The 24,312-nt window shown below is 39.7% G+C and overlaps 1 protein-coding gene across 1 annotated transcript in view; it reads right to left on the bottom strand.

Annotated features, from left to right (window-relative positions):
- The window catches only part of LOC131198440 (transmembrane channel-like protein 2), a 286,411-nt gene that overhangs the window by 190,085 nt on the left and 72,014 nt on the right, over nucleotides 1–24,312 (bottom strand). The window contains exon 2 of the mRNA XM_058183084.1: nucleotides 483–562. Coding sequence (XP_058039067.1) covers nucleotides 483–507 — 25 coding nt within the window. The 5' untranslated portion in view covers nucleotides 508–562. The remainder of the gene's footprint in view (nucleotides 1–482; nucleotides 563–24,312) is intronic.

Genomic DNA, 24,312 nt, shown 5'->3' on the forward strand with positions numbered 1-24,312 from the left:
TTTATCCTGTTGATATCTCTCTTTACCTTTATATTCTATTTTTTCTATAGTACGTTGTTTTTGTCTTTTCCTTAAGGTGTATGCTAACCACCTACCAGGTCTATTTGCATTACAAAAAGTATTATGTTTGGCATATTGTATATTTGTTGCCACCTAATCAGCCATTATCATATTAAATTGATTCTGTAATAACTTTATTGCATCTTTAAGTTTTTGATAATGCGGGTTATGTATTAATAATTGTTGTTTCTTGTAAATTTCCTCTTCTAGATACCTACGCTGTCTTTGTTGCTTATTTCTCTGTCTATTATTAATATATATTAATACACCTCTCATAAAAGCTTTACTGGTGTCCAAAATCATTTCTATCGATGTTTCGTTATTCAAATTATAATCAAAAAATTCTTTCATCTGCTTTTTACATTGATTTACATTATCCTGATATCTAAACAAATTTTCATTTAATCTCCAAGTTCTTCTACCTTCGTTTCCATATTGCAATTCCATCCAAACAGGACTATGATCAGACAAACATCTTGGAAATATCTTAGTTTTCTTCACCCTAAAAAGCAAATCATTAGAAATTAAAATAAAATCAATACGTGAGAAGGATTGATGCCTATCAGAGAAAAAAGTATAGTCTCTTTCCTCCAAATTCCGCAGTCTCCATACATCTCTCAACTCGAAATCTTCTATCATGTCAAAAAAGGATTTAGGCAGCTTTGCATGTGCAGGTATCTTCTTGGAAGAAATTCTCTTGTCCTTTCGTGTATCTATTACTCCATTCCAATCTCCCAATATAATACACGATTTATAATCCCATAGAATCAACTTATCATACAACATTCTATAAAACTTTTCTTGTTGCTGATTGGGTGCATATATACCAAACAAGAGGGTCCTTTTTGTTTCTATTGTAAGTTCAATAGCAATATATCTTCCGTGAATATCTGCCTCTATTAACTTGGCTGGTATATCTTTTCTCAAATAAACCACTATGCCATGTTTTTTCTCCAAAGCTGAAGCAACAAAATGTTTACCTAACTTTGAGTTTATTAAGTACTTTTGATCTGATAGTTTAATATGCGTTTCTTGTAAGCAAATCACATCATTTTTAAATTGTTTCAAATAATGAAATATTTTTCTTCTCTTCTGAGCTGAATTCAAACCATTGACATTCCAGATCAAGATTTTATTTGCCATTACTGGCCTGCTGAAGCTTTTGAGTGATCAGCTGAAGATCGTCCTCCCATATCTTCGGCCGTACTCCTCCCACCGCTTCTGTAGCAGAATCCTGAACTTTACTTTGAGTTTGTTGCTCCTTTTCTTTACGCTTAAGGGCTCCCCTCGTCAGTCTTTGTTCTTGTGGTTGTTCCTCAGATGGTAACATCACTGGAATCACCTCAGCTTCCACACCCATTTGAGTCTCTTAAATTCTTTTTTCTATTATTTCTACTTCAAGTTTCAGCATGGTAGAAAGAAAATCTTTGGCCTTAAGCACTGTATCAATACGATATCTCCTTCTTTGATGATACACTGTCAAACCAACTGGAACCTCCCATCTAAATTGAATCTGGTATTTCTTAAGTTCTTGTGTAAAAAATGTAAAGTCCTTTCTATCCCTTAACATCTTGGAAGGAATCTCTTTTAAAACCTTCAGCTCCTGTTCTCCTATTTTCAAGTTTTTCTGAAAAGCAACTTGCAAAATTTGATTCCTCACTGTTCTTTTCAAAAAATAAACCACAATGTCTCTAGGAAGTTTCTTCTGCCTAGCAATCCAGGAATTAACTCTATTAATTTTGTCAACTTGATAAGCAACCTCTTGTGGATCAAGTTCAATAAATTCAGCCAGAGCTTCTGATAAAATTTTTTTTAAATCTTCCCCTTTCTCCTCATTCAAGCCCCTAATTCTCAGAGCTCCTTCCATCATTCTATACTGCATCACCACCACTTGATCAAGGTTATGATTTATTATATGGTTGGCATGCATATTTATTGTATGATAAGAAAGTAGATAAAGCTTTTAAGAATCATGTGTTGAGAATTTCTCTTCTGCGTGTCTGGAAAAAATATTATTATAAGTTAAATTATAAAATTCCCATATGGGCAAGTCCTCGGCATGCAGTAGAGAATATAAATATAGAACAGGAACAAGAAATGATTACTTATAAAGATATTTTATACAATGAGAGGGGAAATCTACAATTAAAATCTTTGGATACCTTAAAAGAAGAAGGGAGGAATTATACTTGGTTTCAATATGGACAGTTAAAGGCTAGATGGAAAGAAGATCAGAAAATTGGAAAATTCAAAATGAAGAAAATTTGGTTAAACAAATTAGAAATCAAACCCAGGGGCATATAAAGAGATTGTGTACTGTGTTGATAGAAATAGATTCTGAAAGAGATTTAATAAAGGATTGTATGATAAAATGGGCACAGAATATTCAAGAACCAATAATGTTGGAAACATAGGAAAAAATTTGGGTTAGAAATGTTAAATTTACGCAAGCGCAGAATTTAAGGGAAAATTTTTATAAGATGTTTTATAGATGGCATTTAAATCCTAAGAAATTATCATGTATGTATCCAGATATGCAAGCGAAATGTTGGAGATGTAATTGTGATGATGCTACATATTTTCATGTATGGTGGACTTGTAAGAAAATTAAGTCTTTCTGGATAAGAATCTGGTGGATTATGCAGAATGTTCTGAAGAAGAAGATAAAGTTCCTACCGCAATTTTTTCTTTTGGGAATAACAACGGACTGTACAGTGATTGAGACTAAGTTGATTTTGAACTTAATAACAGCAGCAAGACTGTTGATTGGACAATATTGGAAGAAAAAAGAATTACCCACAATAGAAGAATGGATATTGAAAGTTTCCAATTTGGCTGAGATGGCTAAAATTTCAGCCTTCTTGAAAGACAGTACTCAAGGAAAATATTTAAATGAATGGAAGAACTGGATTGATTATATTCAAAATAGATATCAGATTAAGAAATTTTGGATTGCCTTTGAATGAAGGATGTTGTTTTTGATTTTAATGGAAGAAGTCAGGTTATGTGGGAGAGAAGGATTATAATTGTGTTAGATTTTAAAAATTTAATGTATGACTGTTTGTTTAATGAACTATACCTTGTGTTTGCTCCGGGGGGGAGGGGGTTTTGGAGGGAGGGGGGAAGGTGGGGGAGGGGGAAAATTTAACTTTTTCAATTAAAAAAAAAAAAGGAACTACTAAGCCCAAACCTTCCTTACCACTGGAATGGTCAATGGAGTGTCAGGCCGCTTTTGAAAAGTTAAAGCATTGGTTGCCGCCGAGCCAGTCCTCAAGCACCCTGACATGGAGTCCCCATTCGTGGTTCAAGCAGATGCTAGTGATGTGGCAGTCAGAGCTATTTTACTCCAAAACAATGTGAAAGGTGAGCTTCAACCGTGCGCGTACGGAGAAAAAAGCTTTTGCGGTGCATTGGGCTCTCCAAACATGGAGACAATTATTGGAGGGAGCCGAACACCCTTTCGAAGTGTGGACTGATCATAAAAACTTAGAGGCCCTGAAAACTCCCAGAAAACTATCGCCAAAGCAAGCTCAATGGGCCCAGTACTTTAACCGTTTTAACTTTTCCTTGCGATACATTCCAGGGGGAAAGAACTTCCTGGCTGACACCCTTTTTTTTTTTTTTTTTACATTTATATCCCGCCCTTCTCCGAAGACTCAGGGCGGCTTACATTGTGTAAGGCAATAGTCTCATCCTATTTGTATATTTATATACAAAGTCAACATTGCCCCCCCCCAACAATCTGGGTCCTCATTTTACCTACCTTATAAAGGATGGAAGGCTGAGTCAACCTTGGGCCTGGTGGGACTCGAGCCTGCAGTAATTGCAAGCAGCTGTGTTTAATAACAGGCTATCTTATAGCCTGAGCCACCCACGGCCCTTTCCCATTTACTTCAGTACAATAGTACGCGCAAGGAAGTGGCGCGCCCTCCCAGTTCAACAACTAGCTGCCCTAGCAATTACCTGTAACCAAGCACAAACTGATGCATCATTACTGGATGACCTCACCAAGTTGCTGAAGGAAGCCTTAAACAAGGACGACTGGTACTTAGCTCATTCACACAAGTATACTCTTCGCAATGGACTGGCTTGGGTAGGGGCAAAGTTGTACGTCCCTGCATCTCTGAAGGAGGTCATACTTCTACGCTGCCATGATGCTAAATTGGCTGGACATTTTGGGTTCGTGAAAACCTTACACCTCCTGAAAAGACAATTTTGATGGCCAGGGCTTAAAAAGAACCTTGAATCTTATATAGTGAGTTGCCCTGTTTGTGCAGCAGCTAAAAGACCACCAGGGAAGCCTCCTGATTTGCTTCAAACATTAGCCTGGCCAAAATCCCATGGAAAGAAATATCCATGGATTTCATAGTGGAGTTACCCGAAAGTGGAGGCAATACAATGATCTGGGTAGTTACGGACCTGTTCTCCAAACAAGTGCACTTCATCCTATGTTCCAAAATATCTTCTTCAAAAACTTTGGCAAAGCTGTTTGTGCAACACATCTATAGACTCCATGAAGTTCCGGAATGGATAATCTCAGACGGGGGTGGGGGGGTACGATTCACTTCAAAATTTTGGAGTTTTTGCAGCTGATAGGCTCCGCGCAAGGATTAAGCTCCTCCCACCATCCTCAAACTAATGGGGGTTGTGAACGCTCAAACTTGGTACTGGAACAATATCTACGATGTTATATTAATTATCAACAAGATAATTGGGAGGACCTACTACCTTTTGCTGAAGTAGCCTACAATAATTCTGTTCATAGCAGCACTGGGTTCACCCCATTCAAAGTGGCTTCAGGTCAAGAATTTGTCCCCATTCCTGAACTCCCTGAACAAAAACCATCATTTCCATCACTGGCTGAATGGATAGAGCAATTGCAAAGTACATGGAAAATTACACGCAAAGCAATAGACGATGCACATCTCGCACACAAGAAACAAGCAGATAAAAAGAGAGCTCCTGAGAAAAAATACCAAGTAGGAGATAAAATTTTCTTGTCCACTAAATATTTGCAAACTACACAGAAATCGAAAAAACTTGGACCCAAATATGTGGGACCATTCCCCATTGTGAAAATCATTAATCCAGTGACTTTCCAACTAGAACTGCCAAAATCTTTGAGAAGAATTCACCCAGTTTTCCACGTTAGCTTGGTCAAACCTGAACACACATCCCCCCTTAGGGCTAATCCTATTAAGCCCCCTGTAATGATCCTCATAGAAGGGGAAGAACATTTTGAAGTTAAAGAAATCCTAGACTGTAGAAAATATAGAAATAAAATCCAATATTTGGTAGCTTGGAAACACTTTCCTCTATCACAAGCAGAATGGGTTAACAAAGAAGATGTTTGTGCCCCCAAAAAGCTAGCACAATTTTATGACAAATATCCTGATAAACCCTAACATTTCTCTTTTCTTTTCCAGGACTAACGTCCTTTTTCGAAAGAGGGCCGAATGTCAGCCTCCTCTTTATTTAAGTGTATTTCACCTACTAGACTGTTTTACTGTTTTATTACTTCATTAAAGGTTTTCTTCTTACTGAATGTCTTACATGGTTAATGGAGGAGGGGGGAGGTTTGTATGGTTGCCAGCGTTCGGCTGATATTGATAATCTTTCAAACAGATGTTTGAACTGATTTGGCGCGTGAATGTAACGGGAGTTGTCTGCTTCACATTCCATCCAGAAGATTGACAGAGGGAGAATATCAGAAATGAAACTACATGTGGCCAAGAAGGAAGACGACATTGGATTATGACTGTTTGAACTCTAGTGGGAGGAGGGTTCAGGAGAGGATATGACGTCTGTGTTTTTAGTATACTTTCAGTTCAGGCTTAACTTCGTTTGCAATGACATGTTTAGTAAAAATTACAAATCTCTTCAAAATGATGGAGTTGGGTCTTTATTTTCTTAAACATTGATCTGAGGCAAGTTGACATAATGTCTACATGTCTACAACAAAAGTCAGGGAGCACCAAGGACTCAAAAATGTCAGTGTAGTATGTAAGAAAGAATATATGAGGCCTATAAATGTAAAAATATGCAGACTTGTATGTCATACTCTGTTGGTTAATGTATCATTTTCAATTTCAATTTCGTTATTACAGTCTTAGACCAGAAACATATAAAAGCACTCAGTAAACTTACTTTAGTTTAAAATAATGAATGACAGCTAAATCTATAATAAAATCCAGTGTCCATTTTACATGGTCTGACCATACAATTATTGCAATCCCTAAACTGTGTGGCCCGTAGTGGATTCAATGCTAAAAGGGGAATGGCTAAGCAGTGCAAGGGTTAGCCACAGTTATTATATACATCTCTATGATGAAGAAGACACATATTTGCGACAAATCCCCAGTGCTGCTGTGCAGAAGCTGTACTTCAGCCACTGAAGATAGGTAGTGTCAGTGTGGCCAGGATATCTTGCAGTTATTGGCAGAGTATGTTTTTTCCTAATCTCCGTATAAAAGGAATATCTAAGGAGCATGTGTCCCATAGTCTCCACCTCTCCTGAGCCACAAAGACAGAGTCTTTCCATGAATGGTATTCTTTTATATTTGCCATATAGAACATATCAATGTATCATTGAAATATATAATTTGCTCAGCTTTGTAATTTCTAGTCTATGAGATGATCTGGGCACCTATTATCTATTGGATCTTCATTTCATATTTAATAGGCAGTCTAAAATATCTGCTCCATTTTTATCATACTTTTCACACAGAAGTTTAATTATGATAAATGAGAACAATATAAATTTAGATTTTTGGCAATCGTGCAGAGAATAAGCAATGTTAAATATAAATGTTAAATGAAACCCATTGATTTAATACGTATGCATTTTCATTCATCCTGAATTGATCTCATTCAAATCAATTTGTATGCTCATTTGGTAAACTCAAAAAGGGGAAAATCCTTTTTATTAAGAATAAATATGTGACTTTGTATTCAGCATATTGGAAAACCAAGGTTTGATATTGTATGAAATGCGAGGTTTCTAAAGTTTGGAATTTTTCCCACACATGCCCAGGCATGAAGATAGTTTGTTCATTCCTCAAATACTTGGTTTGTGGAGTGCTTTCTTATTTATTTATTTATTTATTTATTGCATTTGTATACCGCCCTTCTCCCGAAGGACTCAGGGCAGTTGACAGCCAATTTAAAAAATACAATAAATACACATTAAAAACAGACTAAAAATTTATATAAATAATGGTCAAAATATTAAAAAACTAACTAATACGAAAACTAAAACCCCATTTAAAATTATTTAATCAGGCTAGCCCAGCTCGATGGAATAAAAGAGTCTTCAACTCACGGCAGAAAATCCGAAGGTCGGGGAGTTGGTGAAGCCCCAGAGGCAGCTTGTTCCAAAGGGCAGGAGCCCCCAAAGAGAAGGCCCTACCCCTGGGGGTTGCCAGTCGACATTGTTTCACCGACTGCACCCCAAGGAGGCCCTCCCTGTGGGAGCGCACAGATCGGTGGGAGGCTGTTTGTGGCAGTAGGCGGTCCTGTAAATAGCCCGGTCCTAAGCCATGGAGCCCTTTAAAGATGGTAACCTGCACCTTGAATTGCACCCGAAAGATCACCGGAAGCCAGTGCTCCCCCTATCACCCGTGCGGCTGCATTCTGGACCAGTTGGAGCTTCCGGGTGCTCTTCAAGGGGAGCCCCATGTAGAGAGCATTGCAGTAGTCCAGGCGAGATGTAACGAGGGCATGGGTGACTGTGCGCAGGGAAACCCGGTCCAGAAAGGGACGCAACTGGCAGATCAGGCGAACCTGATAGAAAGCCCCCCTGGCGACGGCCGTCAAATGATCTTCAAGAGACAGCTGTGCATCCAGGAGGACGCCTAAGTTGCGTACCCCCTCTGTGGGGGCCAACGACTCGCCCCCAACAGTCAGCAATGGAGTAAGCTGACTGTACCGGGAAGCCGGCATTCACAGCCACTCGGTCTTCGAGGGATTGAGCTGAAGTATGTTCCTCCCCATCCAGACCCGTACGGCTTCCAGACACCGGGACATAACATCAACGGCCTTGTTGGGGTGGCCTGGGGTGGATATGTACAGCTGGGTGTCATCAGCATACAGATGACATCGCACCCCAAAGCCATGGATGATCTCACCCAGTGGCTTCATATAGATGTTGAACAGAAGAGGCGAGAGGACCAACCCCTGTGGCACCCCACATAGGAGGCGCCTTGGCGTCGACCTCTGCCCTCCTGCCAACACCGTCTGCGACTGGTTGGAGAGATAGGAGGAGAACCACCGATAAACGGTGCCACCCATTCCCATCCCGCCGAGCTGTCGCAGCAGGATACCATGGCCGATGGTATCGAAAGCCGCCAAGAGATCTAATAGGACTAGGACAGAGGAACAACCCCTGTCCCGAGCCCTCCAGAGATCATCAACCAATGCGATCAAGGCCGTCTCTGTACTGTAACCGGGCCGGAAGCTGGACTGAAATGGGTCTAGATAGATAGTTTCATCCAGGTACTGAGGGAACTGTCGTGCGACCACACTCTCAACAACCTTCGCCGTGAAGCGAAGGTTGGAGACAGGACGATAATTAGATAAAATGGCTGGATCCAGGGAAGGCTTCTTGAGGAGGGGCCTCACCACCGCCTCTTTCAAGGCAGAAGGGAAGACACCCTCCATCAAAGAAGCATTAACAATTCCCTAGAGCCAACCACGTGTAACCTCCCGGGTGGCCAGCACCAACCAGGAGGGACACGGGTCCAATAAACATGTGGTCGCATTCAGCCCCCCCAGTATCCTGTCCATGTCCATTTCTTAACAGGATTTCATTGTGCAGTTGACTACATAAAATTGTTTCACCCTTAATAATGATCAAATATGAGCATTTCTATTGTTTGGATGTTTATTTAGTTTTGTAACTGGTTCTTATTCGTAATACATTATACCATTTTAATTATTAGTAGTTAATATATGTACTCTAAATAAATGAATAAGAGCTTGAAAATACAGTTTCCTATTGAGAATAATTTTCAACATCTCTGCTGGGTTTCCTGCTCTAAAGATGTTTCCTCTAATATAATAAACTCTCTCTATAGATAAACCAGTAGCAGTTAGAGAGATCTATTCAACTAATGGTGTTTTTTTTCTACATCCTCTCCTCCCTCCACCCCCCACCTTTCTCCTCCCTCTTCTACCCCTCTTCCTTCCTCTTCTCCCTCTTCTACCCCTCTTCTCCTCTTTCCTACCTCCTACTCTCTCCTCCTTTCTCCCTCCCCACCATTCTAAAATGGTTGCTGGGCAGACCCGACCCTACATCAATTATATTTATACATCTTCAATAATCCCTGTACATTAACCATCACTCCATCCTCTACCCTCATCCCCCCCCAGTTCCCCTCCCCATTACCCCCACCCCGACTTCCCAGAACAAAATGCAGGGTATCAAAACTAACAATCATAATCCAAAATAAATCTTAAATTATAATCTCTAGTCACTCCACACATAATCACACTCTCAATTCCCCTCTCCTTCAAAGATATATCTAATACAAAATATTTCCTAAATTTACTCATATGCTATTCGATATTTTTTATCTGACACTTATTTTGAATATAATCAATCCACATTTTCCATTCTAAAATATATTTTTCTTGTGTATAGTCTTCCAAATAAGCAGAAATTTTTGCCATTTCTGCCAGATTTGATACTTTAAGTGTCCATTCTTCAATTGTAGATAATTCTTCTTTCTTCCAATATTGAGCAATCAAAAGTCTTGCGGCTGTTATTAAGTTCAAAATCAATTTAGTCTCTATAGGTGTACAATCCATAATTATTCCTAGTAGAAATAACTGCGGAGTAAACTTAATCTTCTTTTTCAGAATGTTCTGCATAATCCACCATACTTTGATCCAAAATGCTTTAACTTTTTTACAAGTCCACCATACATGGTAATAAGTGGCATCTTCACAATCACATCTCCAACATTTAGCCTGTACATTAGGATACATACATGACAACTTTTTGGGGTCTAAATGCCATCTATAAAAATTTTCTCTCATATTTTGCACTTGTGTAAATTTAACATTTCTCACCCAAATTCTTTCCCAAGTTTCCAACATTATTGGTTGCTGAAAATTTTGTGCCCACTTAATCATACAGTCCTTAACCAATTCAGCCTCTGAGTCTATTTCTACTAATACATTATACAACCTCTTAATATGCTGTTGACCTTGATCTCTCATTTGTTTTAACAAATTATCCTCAGTTTGCCTAATACCTATTTTTTGGTTTAATTTCCATCTAGCTTGTAATTGTCCATATTGAAGCCATGCATAATTTTTCCCTTCTTCCCCCATCTTTTCTCTGGATTTTAATTGTAATTCCCCCTTTTCCATACAAAGGAGTTCTTTATAAGTAACTACCTCCATCTTTTGATATATATTTATATTTTCTATCATGTGTCTCGGGATTGCCCATATTGGAATCTTTCCATCTAATTTATATTGATATTTCCTCCAGACCCTCAATAATGCATTTCTAATTATATTATTTTTAAATATTTTATCTACTTTCTTATCATATAATAAATAGGCATGCCACCCATATAACAAACCATAACCTTCTATATTCAAAACTCTTTCCTCAGTTAAATTAATCCAATCAGTAATTAATGATAAGACAACTGCTTCATAATACAATTTTAAATTAGGCATTTTAAGACCCCCCCTTTCCCTTGTATCCTGCATTATTTTTAATTTTATTCTTGCTTTTTTGCCCATCCATACAAAATTATTAACCCCCTTTTGCCATTCCTGTAATTTGATATCGTTCTTAAGTACCGGTATCATTTGAAACAAAAATAGAAACCTGGGCAAAACATTCATTTTTATAGCTGCTATTCTTCCCAGCAAGGATAGTTGTAACTTCTTCCAATTCTCCATTTCTTTCCATACCTTCTGCCACAATACCTCATAATTATTTTTGTATAATTTGACATTTCAAGCTGTAATATATATTCCTAAATATTTAACCTTTTTAACAATTTCAAAACCCGTAGCACTTTCTAACTCTTCTTTTTGTTGTATATTCATATTTTTAGTTATCATCTTTGTCTTTTGCTGATTCACCTTAAATCCAGATACTTTACCATACTGACCAATTATTTCTTTTAAACCAGTAGCTGAATATATTGGTTGAGATACAGTAACAACCAAATCATTTGCAAAGGCTCTTAATCTATAATCTTGATGTTTAATTCTAATTCCCTATATTATGGCTCCATGGCTTAGGACCAGGGTACTTATGGGACCGCCTGCTGGTACCTTATGCCTCCCACCGACCCGTACGCTCACACAGAGAGGGTCTTCTCAGGGTGCCGTCCGCCAAACAATGTCGACTGGCGGCCCCCAGGGGCAGGGCCTTCTCTGCTGGCGCTCCTACACTCTGGAACGAACTTTCCCCTGGCCTACGCCAAGTGCCTGATCTTCGGACCTTTCGCCGTGAGCTAAAAACACACTTATTTATTCAAGCGGGACTGGCTTAATAATTTTATTAAATTTTTAATTGGGGTTTTATTATTATTTTAAGGTTTTTAAATTTTAAAATTTTATAAGTCGGCCATTTTGTAATATGCTTTGTTTTAAATTTTTTGTTTTAATTGTATATATATTGGGTTTTTATCTTTTGGCTGTACACCGCCCTGAGTCCTTCAGGAGAAGGGCGGTATAAAAATCTAATAAAATAAATAAAAATAAATAAATAAATAAATAAATAAATATTCGATCAGAACCACGTATTTTATTCAAAAGAATTTCTAAAGTTAAAATAAAAAGTATTGGGGACAAGGGACATCCCTGTCTCATCCCTTTCCCAATTTTAAAAGTTTCTGTTAACCCACCATTTACTATTATTTGTGCTGTTTGCTTCTGATATATTGCTTTGATTGCATGGATAAAATAATCCCCAAATTGCATTTTTTCTATTACTTTAAACAAAAACTGCCAATCCAATCTGTCAAAAGCTTTTTCAGTGTCCAGAAAAAAGAGTGCCGCTGAGACTTGGTTGTTTCGTTCCAAATATTCAAGTAAATTTACAATTTGCCTCACATTATATCTCATCTGCCTACCATTAATAAATCCTGATTGGTCATTATGAATTATTTGATTCGTCAGTGGCATTAATCTATTACCAAGTATCTTGGCAAATATCTTGTAATCAGTGTTTAAAAGTGATATTGGCCTATAATTCTCTGCTTTAATACCATCTCGATCTTCCTTCGGTATTAACAAAATAAAAGCTGTCCTCCATGAAGGGAGAACATCCCCTCCCATTTGAAATTTATTGAATAGCTCTTTAAGTGGTTCTACCATCTCATTTTGTAAATTTTTATAATAAACAGCTGTTAAACCATCTGTACCTGGTGCTTTACCGATTTTAAGCTGCTTAACTGCTAACAAAATTTCCTCTGACGTAATTAATTGAATCAATTCTTCCCTTTGATTTTCTGTAAGCTCACAAATATCTTGTTGTTGTAAATATCTTTCTATTTCTGTATCATCAATCATATCCCTAGTATATAACTTTGTATAATACTCTAAAAATGCTTTTTTAATCAAATTCTTTTAATACACTTCTTTGCCCCTATATTCTATTTCATCAATCGTTCACGATTTCTGTTTTTTCCTTATTAAATAGGCAAGCCATCTTCCTGGCTTGTTAGCATTATTAAACGTATTATGTTTTACATATTGTAAATTAATTGCTACTTGATCTGCCATCAACATGTTAAACTGACCTCTTCATATATTTATTGATTCTTTTATTTTACTATTTCCTGGGCTATTTATCAATAACTGTTCTTTCTTTTTAATTTCCTCTTCCAATTCCTTTTTCTTTTTCTGCAATTTATTTTTGTATTTAATATTCATTTGTATAAGATTTCCTCTCATATAAGCCTTGCTGGCGTCCCAAATCATCTCTATAGATGTCTCTTTTTTCATATTCATAATAAAAAATTCTTTCATTTGCTTTTTACATTCATTTACATTTTGTTCATATTTAAACAAATTCAATCCAAACCGGACTATGATCAGATAGAGTTCTTGAACAAATCTTAGTCTTCTTCACTCTAGAATACAAATAATTAGAAATCAAGATAAAATCATTCCTCAAAAATGATTGTTGCCTATCAGAGAAGAAGGTAAAATCCCTCTCTTCTGTATTATGTTCTCTCCAAATATCTCTTAATTCCAACTCCTCCATCATTTCAAAAAAAGCCTTTGGTAATTTTGCCCGGCTTGAAATCTTCCTTAAACATTTTTGTCTTTTTGAGTATCCAACACACCATTCCAATCACCCATTAATATATATGATTTATAATCCCAAAATACTATTCTTTTACGTAAAAACTTGAAAAAAATTTCTTGTTGTTGATTTGGAGCATAAACTCCTATTAATAATGTCTTCTTTCCCTCCAACGAAAGTTCAATAGCAATATATCTTCCTTGCTTATCTATGGATGTATCATTGGTTCAGGTTTTCTTAGGCCTCACAGCCGGGAGAACTTGACTTGACCTTTTTCAGTGCTACATGACAGACATGATTTATAGTACCCATAGCATTGCTCCTTAAGTTAAGTTTTGCTTTCCCTGAGTTAGGTTTCTATTCCGCTGAACTTTCCCTGAGTTAGGTTTCTAGTTTTGCTTTCCCTGAGTTAGGTTTCTATTCAGGTAAAATGTATGATTTCTTGTAAACCACGTGGTATTTTGCTAATACGTATACTCTAAACGCTCGCTGATTGGTAACTTTCTATATGCTACTTCCCTCCTTGCTGTAGTTACCCCTCCCTGCTAAAACTGCATAATAAAAGAGACTGTTGCGATCTAAAAGGGAAGAACACAACAACTCCCCTCTTCGTGCTCTCTCATCTTAAGAAACTTCTGGTGTGGTGTCTCTTATTTGGCTTCTTTCGTCCTTGCGAGGACCCCCTAAATTGTCTTGGCGAGGGCTGAGACTCGTTCCTGCGGGAACCCAGGACAACATCAACAGGGAACCTTGGGTAACAAATACGTGTTGCAGACCAGCAGCAATCTGCTCATATCCTGTTGAGTTGTCCAGAGGCGCGATCATTGTCTTCAACCATCATTGCTTATTAACATAATCTCTCAACTAAGTCTCATCATTGCATAGGATGAGCTTCCTCTGGTGAAGAAGGCTAATTGTTTGCAAAAGTTAATGGCACCACTGTCTATTCTTTCTAAATCTCTTACCTCTTTTCTAGTCTCCTATGTCTCTGTAGCTATTAGAATTTTCTGCTCCTGCAGCGTCTCCCCCTCCGCCGGAGGATACAGACACGGCTGCAGGCACTCTTTCTGCCTTGGTTGCCTTTTCTTCTCTTTCTCTAAGAACTGAACCCCCGATATCGGCTTACCCTTTAAACCTCAATCCAGCGGGAGGGACAGCGGTACGAGAACATCAATGTACGGGTGCTTAAAAATTTAAAAGAAGCTGTTACTTCCTACGGCATTCACTCTCCGTTCCTTCAGTTCCTATGCCTGCTCATTCCTTTCCCTCCTCCTCCCTTTTCTCCCACTCTGAACCTTCAAAGCATACTGAGCTAGAAATTAAATCTGTGCTTGCTATCCCTTCAGCCCCTTGCTTTCAACTCTCAAAGCATATTGAACCAGAAGTTAAACCTATACCTGTTTCTTCCATCCCTGCTTTGAAAACTGCCTCCTTTCCCCTGCCTGCCTCCCTTCCCCCAGAGCACCCCTTCCTTTCCCCCATGGGTGCGATCGCTCAGATTAATCAGCAACTGATTTGGTTCAATTATTTCTCTATATCTGGAAACAATCTGGAAAAGGATTTGCTCACAGTGACTACATGGGAAAAATTGGGAACTTATTTCCATGAAAGTCCAAGAGCCCCTGTAAAAATTCTGTACATCTGGCACATGATCCTTGAATGCCTCATTTTACTTGCAGACGTCACTTAGAGAGTTGTCAGGACCTCTGCCTTATCAAAAATGATTTAAAAGGATCCACAATCACAATCATGATTTAAACTGCTGAGTTTTCTCAGACAAGTTCCCCAGGTCTTTAAATGTTGTTTGATGATGTGTGTGCTTGTGTATGTATGTATGTGATCATTTTCAGACCTGCATAAGAATTGTAGAGATAATTGTGATGCTTGATTTGCATGGAATGTGTGTATGTGCAAAACTCATTGAGAAGATGTGAAATTTCTGTGTTGTCTTTGCAAGAAATGTATGCATGTGTGAGAAATTGTCTCTGCATGTGTGTGTGTCCAGTGTGTGTGTCTTTATGTGTATCTGTCTGCATAAATTCCGTATGCAAGCAGCCAGGTACTTTTGGAAAAAAAACAAAAAACATTTTTTTTCCTTTTGCAAGCGAGTTACTTTTGGACAATTTTTTCTCTTCATATGCATGAGAGTGTCTTTCCAGTGAGTTACTTTTAACTTTTTTTCTCTGCCCTCTGGCTTATCTTAACTACTCCCCCCTTCGTTCCTTGTTGTGCCAGGGAAAAGGGTGGGCTACGGGGGAGAACCATTCACCCCCACTCCATTTTTTTTTCTTCTCTCTCTTCTTTCTTGTCTGAGAAGGGAGGGACAATTAGGCTCTCTGGAAGCATTGCTTTTGTAAAAAGCTATGTAAAAAACTATGCAGATATATTTTCTTTTCCACCCTGAAAACAATTTTGATTTTAATTTTCAACCCTGAAAACACTTTTGATTTTACCTTTTAACCATGAAAACAATTTTGATTTTAATTTTTAATCATGCATACAATTTTGATTTTGCTTTTAATTTTAATTTTTTATCTTTTCTGGAACTTTTTGAGGTTTAACCTGCCTGATTAAACCTATACCTTTATAAATGTTTTCAAAGCACTGAGTTGACTAAAACTGTTTCCTTTAGTTTTGTATTTTTGCAGCTGTTCACATACATCATAAGAGTTGGAGGGGACCCTTGGAGGTCTTCTAGTCCAACCCCCTGCCCAGGCAGGAAACCCTACAGCATTTCAGACACATGGCTATCTTCTTATGTATGGATGCATTTTTTTTAAGCGTAAATCTGTTTTTTGGAAAATGCACTTAGGTTTTCCACACAAACTGACTCATCCTTATTTGCTGTTTGTATTGTTTCTTTTTCTTTTTTAGCAGCACAATATGTGCCCTGTTTTAGGAACTATTTCAGAGATGAGTTAGAAAGTTATAGGATGTGATAAGTTAGAAGGTTACAGAATGTGAAGAGAGAGTTAAGAGGATACTAGTGCTGAGAAAGTTTTAGTAAGTTAGAAAAAGTAAGACGGATGGTGATTTTGCTAAGAATGTGGTTTGTTTTTGGAAGTTTTTGATAGCATGGATTTGTTAGTGACCAACTTCCACACATGAATAAAAAGGGTGGGAGTTGGGTTTTTATTGATTGATTGTCTTTTTCTCTGTCTTCCACATAGTACCTTTGTTAAAAAAAACAAAACTGAGATTTGTATGTAAACCCCCTCCCCAAGTTGTGTCATCTCTTCTTTGTCCCTGCTTTTATGTGAGTATGAATTTTAAAAGTGCTGGAAAAATGACTTTTCACCCAGGTGAACAGAGTTCAACTTTCTTTCTTCTCTGTACTTTCAGACAAATGGCTTTTCAAAACTTTTCTGATGAACCTTTCAACCTCATCTTAGACAGTCTATATGTTACTCAAATAGTAAAAACTATTTTTCAATCTTACTTGTCCCCTTCTCTTGATTCTAATCTCACTTCTCTTTTCACAACTTTACAGTCTCTCATTTACAAACATACACATCCCTATTTTGTTATGTAGCAGACGCTGCGGCCTCTGCCTCCTCTCTTTTGACACTTTCTCCTGTCTCTCCTTGGGACAGTCACTCCTATTTTCATCAAAACAAAAAGGCGCTCATGAAACAATTTGGCTTCACGGCTGCTGAGGCATCTGATCATACATCAATGCCCTACTTGCAGCCGCCAAGGTATACATATTCAGGTTTCATCATGGCAACCTTGCAAAGGGGTGAAACCGCAAAACAAGTTATTAATCATTGTATTCGGACTTTCGTAATGTTGGGATGTCCAAAAACTCTAAAAACTGACAATGGACCAGCCTATATGAGCTCTGCCTTTGCACAATTTTGCCATCGCTGGTCAATAATCCATAAATTCGGCATTCCTTTCAATAGCCAGGGCCAGGCCATTATAGAGAGAGCGAATTTGACTCTTAAACAGGCCTTGGACAGACACTTGGGGTCAAAAGGCATCAGCCCCCCGACACTCCCGGCGTTGCAAAATGTATTAAATGTTTGCTTGTATTCATTGAATTTTCTTAATCTAACTGGATCTCCTGCCTCTACTGCTGCCTCGAGACAGTTTTCCGCTCCTCCCCTCCCCTCTTCTCGTCCTCTGGTATATTATAGGCATCTTCCGGATCCAGCTTGGAAAGGTCCAGCTCAATTGATTACCTGGGGAAAAGGCTACGCTACAGTTCAATTGCCTGATCGAGTCCTGTGGGTTCTGGCTCGCTGTGTTCGCCCCTGTCATCTCAATCAACCAAAAAAGAAAGATGAAGATCCTCCTGATCCTATCCCTGATCTCTCTTGCCTCTTCTGTCTCTAATGCCTCTTCCTCTCTTCCTAAATGTACATGAAAATTTCCCTTCTCTCTGCTACCCATTTCTCCTCTGGCATATTTCGCTCCTTGCCCTCTTCCCACGTTTCTACCCCTGCAGCTCTCCGTTCGCAGCGCTCCTTATCCGGAGCACAGCAGAACCTGCATCGTCCATAAATTATACTTGGACTATTTTGGACTTCCAAGGAAGCGTCCTTCATTCCATCTCTAATCGAACTCTGTGGCCTTGGTTTCCTGCACTTTACTTTGACTTTGCTGAAATGCTGGTCGGCGCCCATGGATTTAAACATAAAACAAAATGTGATCCTTCCCCTCGGGACGTCTGGAAAATTGGTCCGGGCCTGTATATCTGCCCAGGACATCTTACTGATCTCTCCCACCTAGATGAATGTGGGACCATCTCTGATTGGTACTGCAAGTCCTGGCAATGTGTGTCAACCGGAAAGATTTGGTGGACTGCTCCCTATACTACTGACTATATCAAAGCTATACTAGGCCCTGATAACAATTTGCCTTGGAATTCCTGCACCAATTGGGCCTGCTGCGGCGTTCGCCTCAATCCTATGACTGTTACTTTTACATCTCATGGAAGGAGTCTTCCGATTACTGAATGGATTAAAGGGAAAAGATGGGGGGGAAGGTCGAACGATAATTCCAGAAACAGTCATCCAGGAAATGTATTCATAATTCGTCTTACCATGTCCTTAGAAACATCCCCACCTGTGGGCCCAAACAAACAAGTCAATTCGCCCTTTTTACAGCCCTTGACTAAAAGCAACAATCCATTGGTGTCCTTGGTCTCCTCTGCGCATGATGCCCTTGTGGCAGCCCGTACTTTTCCTAACAATGATAGTAGGTGTTGGCTGTGTATGTCTTCTCAACCCCCTTTTTATGAGGCCATAGGTTCCGCCTTACCTTTTGCCAATAGCACCTCAGATACCGGTTGCAGGTGGTCTAACTCTTCTATAACAATATCCTCAATTGAAGGTCAAGGTTGTTGCCTTGGGTATGTACCCTCTAACTTTTCTCACTTTTGTATCAATGCCTCCTCGGATGCCTATACTTCCTGCACAATATACTTATCCAAAGAAAGGCTAGGACTTGACACTGGAGGGTGGACTATAATATACACTACTCTATCAACCGCAGATTGAAAGATAGAGAAAAAGAGCGTTCTCAATCCCACACGTGGTATCAGGGAATGTTCAATCTCTCTCCCTGGTTGACCACCCTCCTCTCTGCCCTAGCCGGTCCCCTGATTTTGTTGCTCCTTGCATGTACAATTGGCCCATGTGTCATGGGGAGAGTTCTAGCATTCTTGAAACAACGACTAAACAGTATTGGAGATGATGTCCTCTTGCTAAAGCACACTGTTGAAAATGAATATAAACAACCTCTTTTAGAATTAGCCTCTGAGGCTGATGAAGACTCTGAATCGGGAACCATCCCTTTGGAAAGTGTACTGGCTCTCATGGCTCTCCCGGAGGGGGGATCCACTGGGGATGCCATAGCTTTAGAAGAATATTACCCATCTTAAAAAATAAAAACAGAGGACATATGGATATATCATTGGTTCAGGTTTTCTTAGGCCTCACAGCCGGGAGAACTTGACTTGACCTTTTTCAGTGCTAGATGACAGACATGATTTATAGTACCCATAGCATTGCTCCTTAAGTTAAGTTTTGCTTTCCCTGAGTTAGGTTTCTATTCCGCTGAACTTTCCCTGAGTTAGGTTTCTAGTTTTGCTTTCCCTGAGTTAGGTTTCTATTCAGGTAAAATGTATGATTTCTTGTAAACCACGTGGTATTTTGCTAATACGTATACTCTAAACGCTCGCTGATTGGTAACTTTCTATATGCTACTTCCCTCCTTGCTGTAGTTACCCCTCCCTGCTAAAACTGCATAATAAAAGAGACTGTTGCGATCTAAAAGGGAAGAACACAACAACTCCCCTCTTCGTGCTCTCTCATCTTAAGAAACTTCTGGTGTGGTGTCTCTTATTTGGCTTCTTTCGTCCTTGCGAGGACCCCCTAAATTGTCTTGGCGAGGGCTGAGACTCGTTCCTGCGGGAACCCAGGACAACATCAACAGGGAACCTTGGGTAACAAATACGTGTTGCAGACCAGCAGCGACACTTATCCACCTCAATTAATTTTGTTGATTAATTGTTCCTTCTTTATATATATAACTAAACTATTCTTTTTTTCCAAAGCGGAGACAACAAAATGTACTCCCAGTTTTGAGTTTATCAAATATTTCTGGTTTAAAGATCGAATATGTGTTTCTTGTAAACAAATGATGTCATTTTTAAATTGTTTCAAATAATGAAATACTTTCCTTCTCTTCTGTGGTGAATTCAAACCATTAACATTCCAAGATAATAATTTAATTGCCATTATCGTCCAAAGGAAACTTTTGAAACACCAGCCGCAGATCACATTTTTCTTTAGGCCTTGCTCCTCCCACTGTTTCCGTTGTAGTAGTTGCCAATTGTTGTGCCTTTACATCTTGTTCCTTGCATTTAGCAGCAGCTCTTGTCAGCCTTTGTTCCTTTGGATCTGAACCCATCATAGGTATTTCCAACACTTGTAATAAATCTTCTTCCATCACAATCTGTTCTTGTACCTGCTTCACTTCTCTTTCCTTCACTTCATCCTCCCTTCTTCTAGCATCCAATGGGGGAAGACTTCCAGCTTTTAATGCCTCAACATAAAATTCTCTTGCTTTTCCAACTGTATTGAGACGATGTGCTTTCCCTGCATAATATACTATTATACCAGTTGGAATATCCCATCTATATTCGATCTGGCATTTTTTTAAGTTCATTCACCAGGAAGGCAAATTCCTTCCTAGCCCTTAACATTTTTGGTGGAATTTCCTTTAATATTAAGATGTCTTGACCAGCAACCTGAACCTTCTCCCCCTTATATGAAGCTTGCAAAATCTGATTTGTCACTGTTCTATTTGTAAAATAAATAACATCCCTTGGCAACTTTTTTTGCCTTGCTATCCAAGAATTCACATGATATATCTTGTCAATTTGATAAGCCACATCTGCTGGACGGGCTGCTAATATCTCAGCAAATGCTTCAGAAAAAAATTCCCTTAAGTTCTCTTGTTTATTCTCCTTTAAGACACGGATTCTTAAAGGAAATTCCATATTCCTATATTGTATCAAAACTATTTCATCATCTGTTTTTTCCATTTTACTTTGAAATTCATCCATTTTATTTTCTAATTTTGAATTAAATTGCTTGATTTCTTCAACTTCCTCTTCTAATAAAATCACATTTGTTGCCAAACTTTGTACTGCAATCACAAATCCTTCTTTAACTTCTTTATTTCCCTCTTGAATTTCTAATATCTGCTCTTTCATTTCAGACATCTCATCAGTTATCAGTTTAACTTTTTCTTGTATAAAATCCTTCAAGTTCTCCTATAACGCCTTCCAATTCAATGTTTTAGTATCTGCTATATGAGCTGGAGAGGCACCAGCTGAAGAAATTCCGGAGCCCTTTGTTACAGTAGACTTTAATTGTTTGGCTGGCATCTATAAAATTGTTTATTTATTTATTTATTTATTTTCCAACTTAATATTCACTTTAAATCTTCTTAACCTCCTGAAAACACAGTCTTTTAAAACAATATTTAAAAATTTCCCATAGATTCTATCAGCAGGCAGCAAGGAGTAAAAGTAGCAAACAGCATGCAATTTACCAGCGGCAGACGGCAAGCAGTAAAAGTTCTGTCACTTTCACTTTCCACTCGTTAGCTTGTGAACAACTCGCCACCATTTTCTTGCTATTTCAAGCTTGATACAAAGTAACGGGAATTGGCTTAGCTACTTGCATAAAGTTCTCCCACTTTCGTTCTGTCTGGTATAATCCTTTATTGTCCAAAATAGATCTTGGCGTTTGGTCGTGATGATTGAATCCGCCAAAGCAAAGAATCCTCAGATCTGGAGCACTTCGGGGTACTGGAGGGAACTTAACCCTTCAAACCCCTTTTTTCTACGGTGCCAAACTGGAAGTCTTCAACTAATGGTTTTAAGTTGATTTTACCTGACCTAGCTAGTTTGCCAGATCCTCTTTCCCTCTTTCTTTTAAGAATGGAGAGTCCAGTGAAACAACATAGCTCAAACCATATTTTATGATGTCAGAGGATGTCAACCTCTGCCTATGATGCTTACTTGCTATCTGCTGCCATTGTAACGGGAGGGGGAGGTTTTTCTGGTATTTGGGAGGGGTCAAAGTGAGCTGGTGGAGACATCTCGAGGAAAAGGGAGGAAACTTCTCACAGGCTTCAAGCAGCTGTGGAAGGAACTGATAGCTGTCAAGGTCAACTGTTCCAGCATACCAGAGAGCTGGGGCCCATCTGAAGAAGTTCCGCAGATGACATCTTGGGAAGATGTGGATTGGACACTCAACCTGGGTCCTTGGGGGGAGGGATTTGGGATTGCTTTCAATATATAATTTTTGTGCCTATTGCTTCAAACTTTGCTTTTCTTTCATTGCATTCAGTTTATACTCAGTAAAAGTATTTTTCTCTATAAACATGGAGTTGGGGTTTTTCTTTCTTGAGTTTTGAATGGAGGCATGCCTGACATTAAGCAATGTCTCCTTTACCAGCCATCCCAGAGAAGGCTCTACCTTGGGGGCTGAGCCAAGAATGTCTGACCAAGAAAGTGACCAGGAAGACAAGTGTCAGTCCAGACACTGTAGGGAGATTTCAGAGTGGATGTCAGAATTACAGTGGAAGAAAAACCAGTCAGAGCTAAGTGGTTGCTGGGCATTGGCAGGAGGGAACTTTTAGAGGAAATCCCCTCAGGGATGACAGTTACCAGATGCTGGCATGGAGAGGTGGCTTGGCAGGAGGAGTACAAAGAAGACCTCCTGCTGACTCAAGCCATGCAGCTTTTTAAAGAGGCCATTGAGAGTCATAAAGCCCATGAAAGATATGTGGGGCCAGTAAGGGAGAAGATTGAAAACCCACAGAGGGGAGCAGAAGCTTCAGCAAGCATAGAAAAGATTCCCAGAGGTTGGACAGAGAGAGAGCAGGCTGCTGGGGCTCAGGCTGATGCTGTAACTCAGGTCCCCCCAGTTAGGGGGGCAGGAGCCTGGAGGCATTGGATTCCAAAGCTTCCACCGCTAATAGTAAAATATGGAGGGGATTCCAAGGCATTGGGATTCTTCCTGTCTCAAGTGTGGAATTACATGGAAGAGTATGGAGAGGATTTCTCATCAGAAGCTGCCCATGTGAGATGCGTCACCATGGCCCTTGAGGGAATAGCTGCTGAATGGTGGGTGGGCCTCCATGATAACAATTCCCTCCTGCTGAGAAGTTATGAACAGTTTATGGCAGCACTTCGAGAGCGGTGCCCTAGCTGAGTGAGGATGAAGTCTATAAATCAGGGACAGAGATCGGTGGCAGAATACACCCAAGAATTTTGCGAGCTGGTGCACCACATGAGGGGGTGGTCCCAGGAGGCACTGGTGGAGTGTTATAAGGATGGCCCTAATGAGAATGTCTACAAGGGTTGCTGTTCCCAAGGGGCCCCTCAAGATTTGCAATGCTGGTATGTGATGGTCGGCAACATGGGGATTGACCTGGCCAGGGATCACTATCACAGTGGCCAGAATTGGAACAAGCTTTCTCCCAAGAGAAATCCCCAGAGCGTCCAAAGGGGGAGCAGCCTCGAAGCCTAGGTCCACTGCCTTTTTCCGATGTGGAAAAGAGGGGCACCGAGTGGCCGATTTTTTCTCCAAACTTTGCTCCTGGCAGACCCCTACTGGAGGGAAGAAAGTTGACAAGCCTCCAGCCAAAAGTTGTGAGTTGGCCCTGAAGGAGGTGGAAGTCATTGAGTTTGCTTCTCCAGGCCTGGGGGAGTTGGGAACTCCGACCACTTCAGAAGACAATGACACTGAAACTGACACCGATGATGACTCCTTGTTAAGTCAACCCTCCTGACTATCCCAGTAGAACTAAGAGTGCCATTGTTGGGTGCCCAAGGGAAAATGCTAGCTAGCCCTCTTAGATTCTGGATCCACGAGGTATGTCATCAGCCCTGAGGTGGTGGACAAAATGGGACTGAGACTGAAAATGATGAAAGTATCCATCACATTTTGCCAGTTGGAGGGTCAGTAGCTGGGGGGCCCACCCACTTCATGACCAAACCCATTGAGATGTGGATAGAGGATAACCAAGAGACTTTAAGTTTCATTGTAGCATCTGGGATGGAACAGCCTCTCCTACTAGGACTGCATTGGCTATGGAAATGGAACCCCAGGTGAACTGGAGGAACAGATGGTTGTGCATCCACTCCACCCAACCCCTGGGGAAAGAAGGGGGTAAACCATTTTGCACAGTAAAGCTTTGAAGGAGCTGGCGGTGTTGGCATTTGAGCACATCCCTGGGGAGGAGAACATCCCTAAAGAATATTGGGACCTCAGGGAAGTGTTCAGCAAGAAGGTGTCAAATGTACTACCACCACATTGGCCCACTGACTGTGGCATCAAGATCCTATCAGGGTTGAAGCTCCCTAAACCAAAGATCTACTCAATGACCCCTTGCGAGTTGGAGGAGCTGCACAGTTTTATTGATAAAAACCTGAAATGGGGTTT

This window comes from Ahaetulla prasina, chromosome 4 (assembly GCF_028640845.1).
Source record: "Ahaetulla prasina isolate Xishuangbanna chromosome 4, ASM2864084v1, whole genome shotgun sequence".
Classification (NCBI taxonomy): Eukaryota; Metazoa; Chordata; class Lepidosauria; order Squamata; family Colubridae; genus Ahaetulla; species Ahaetulla prasina.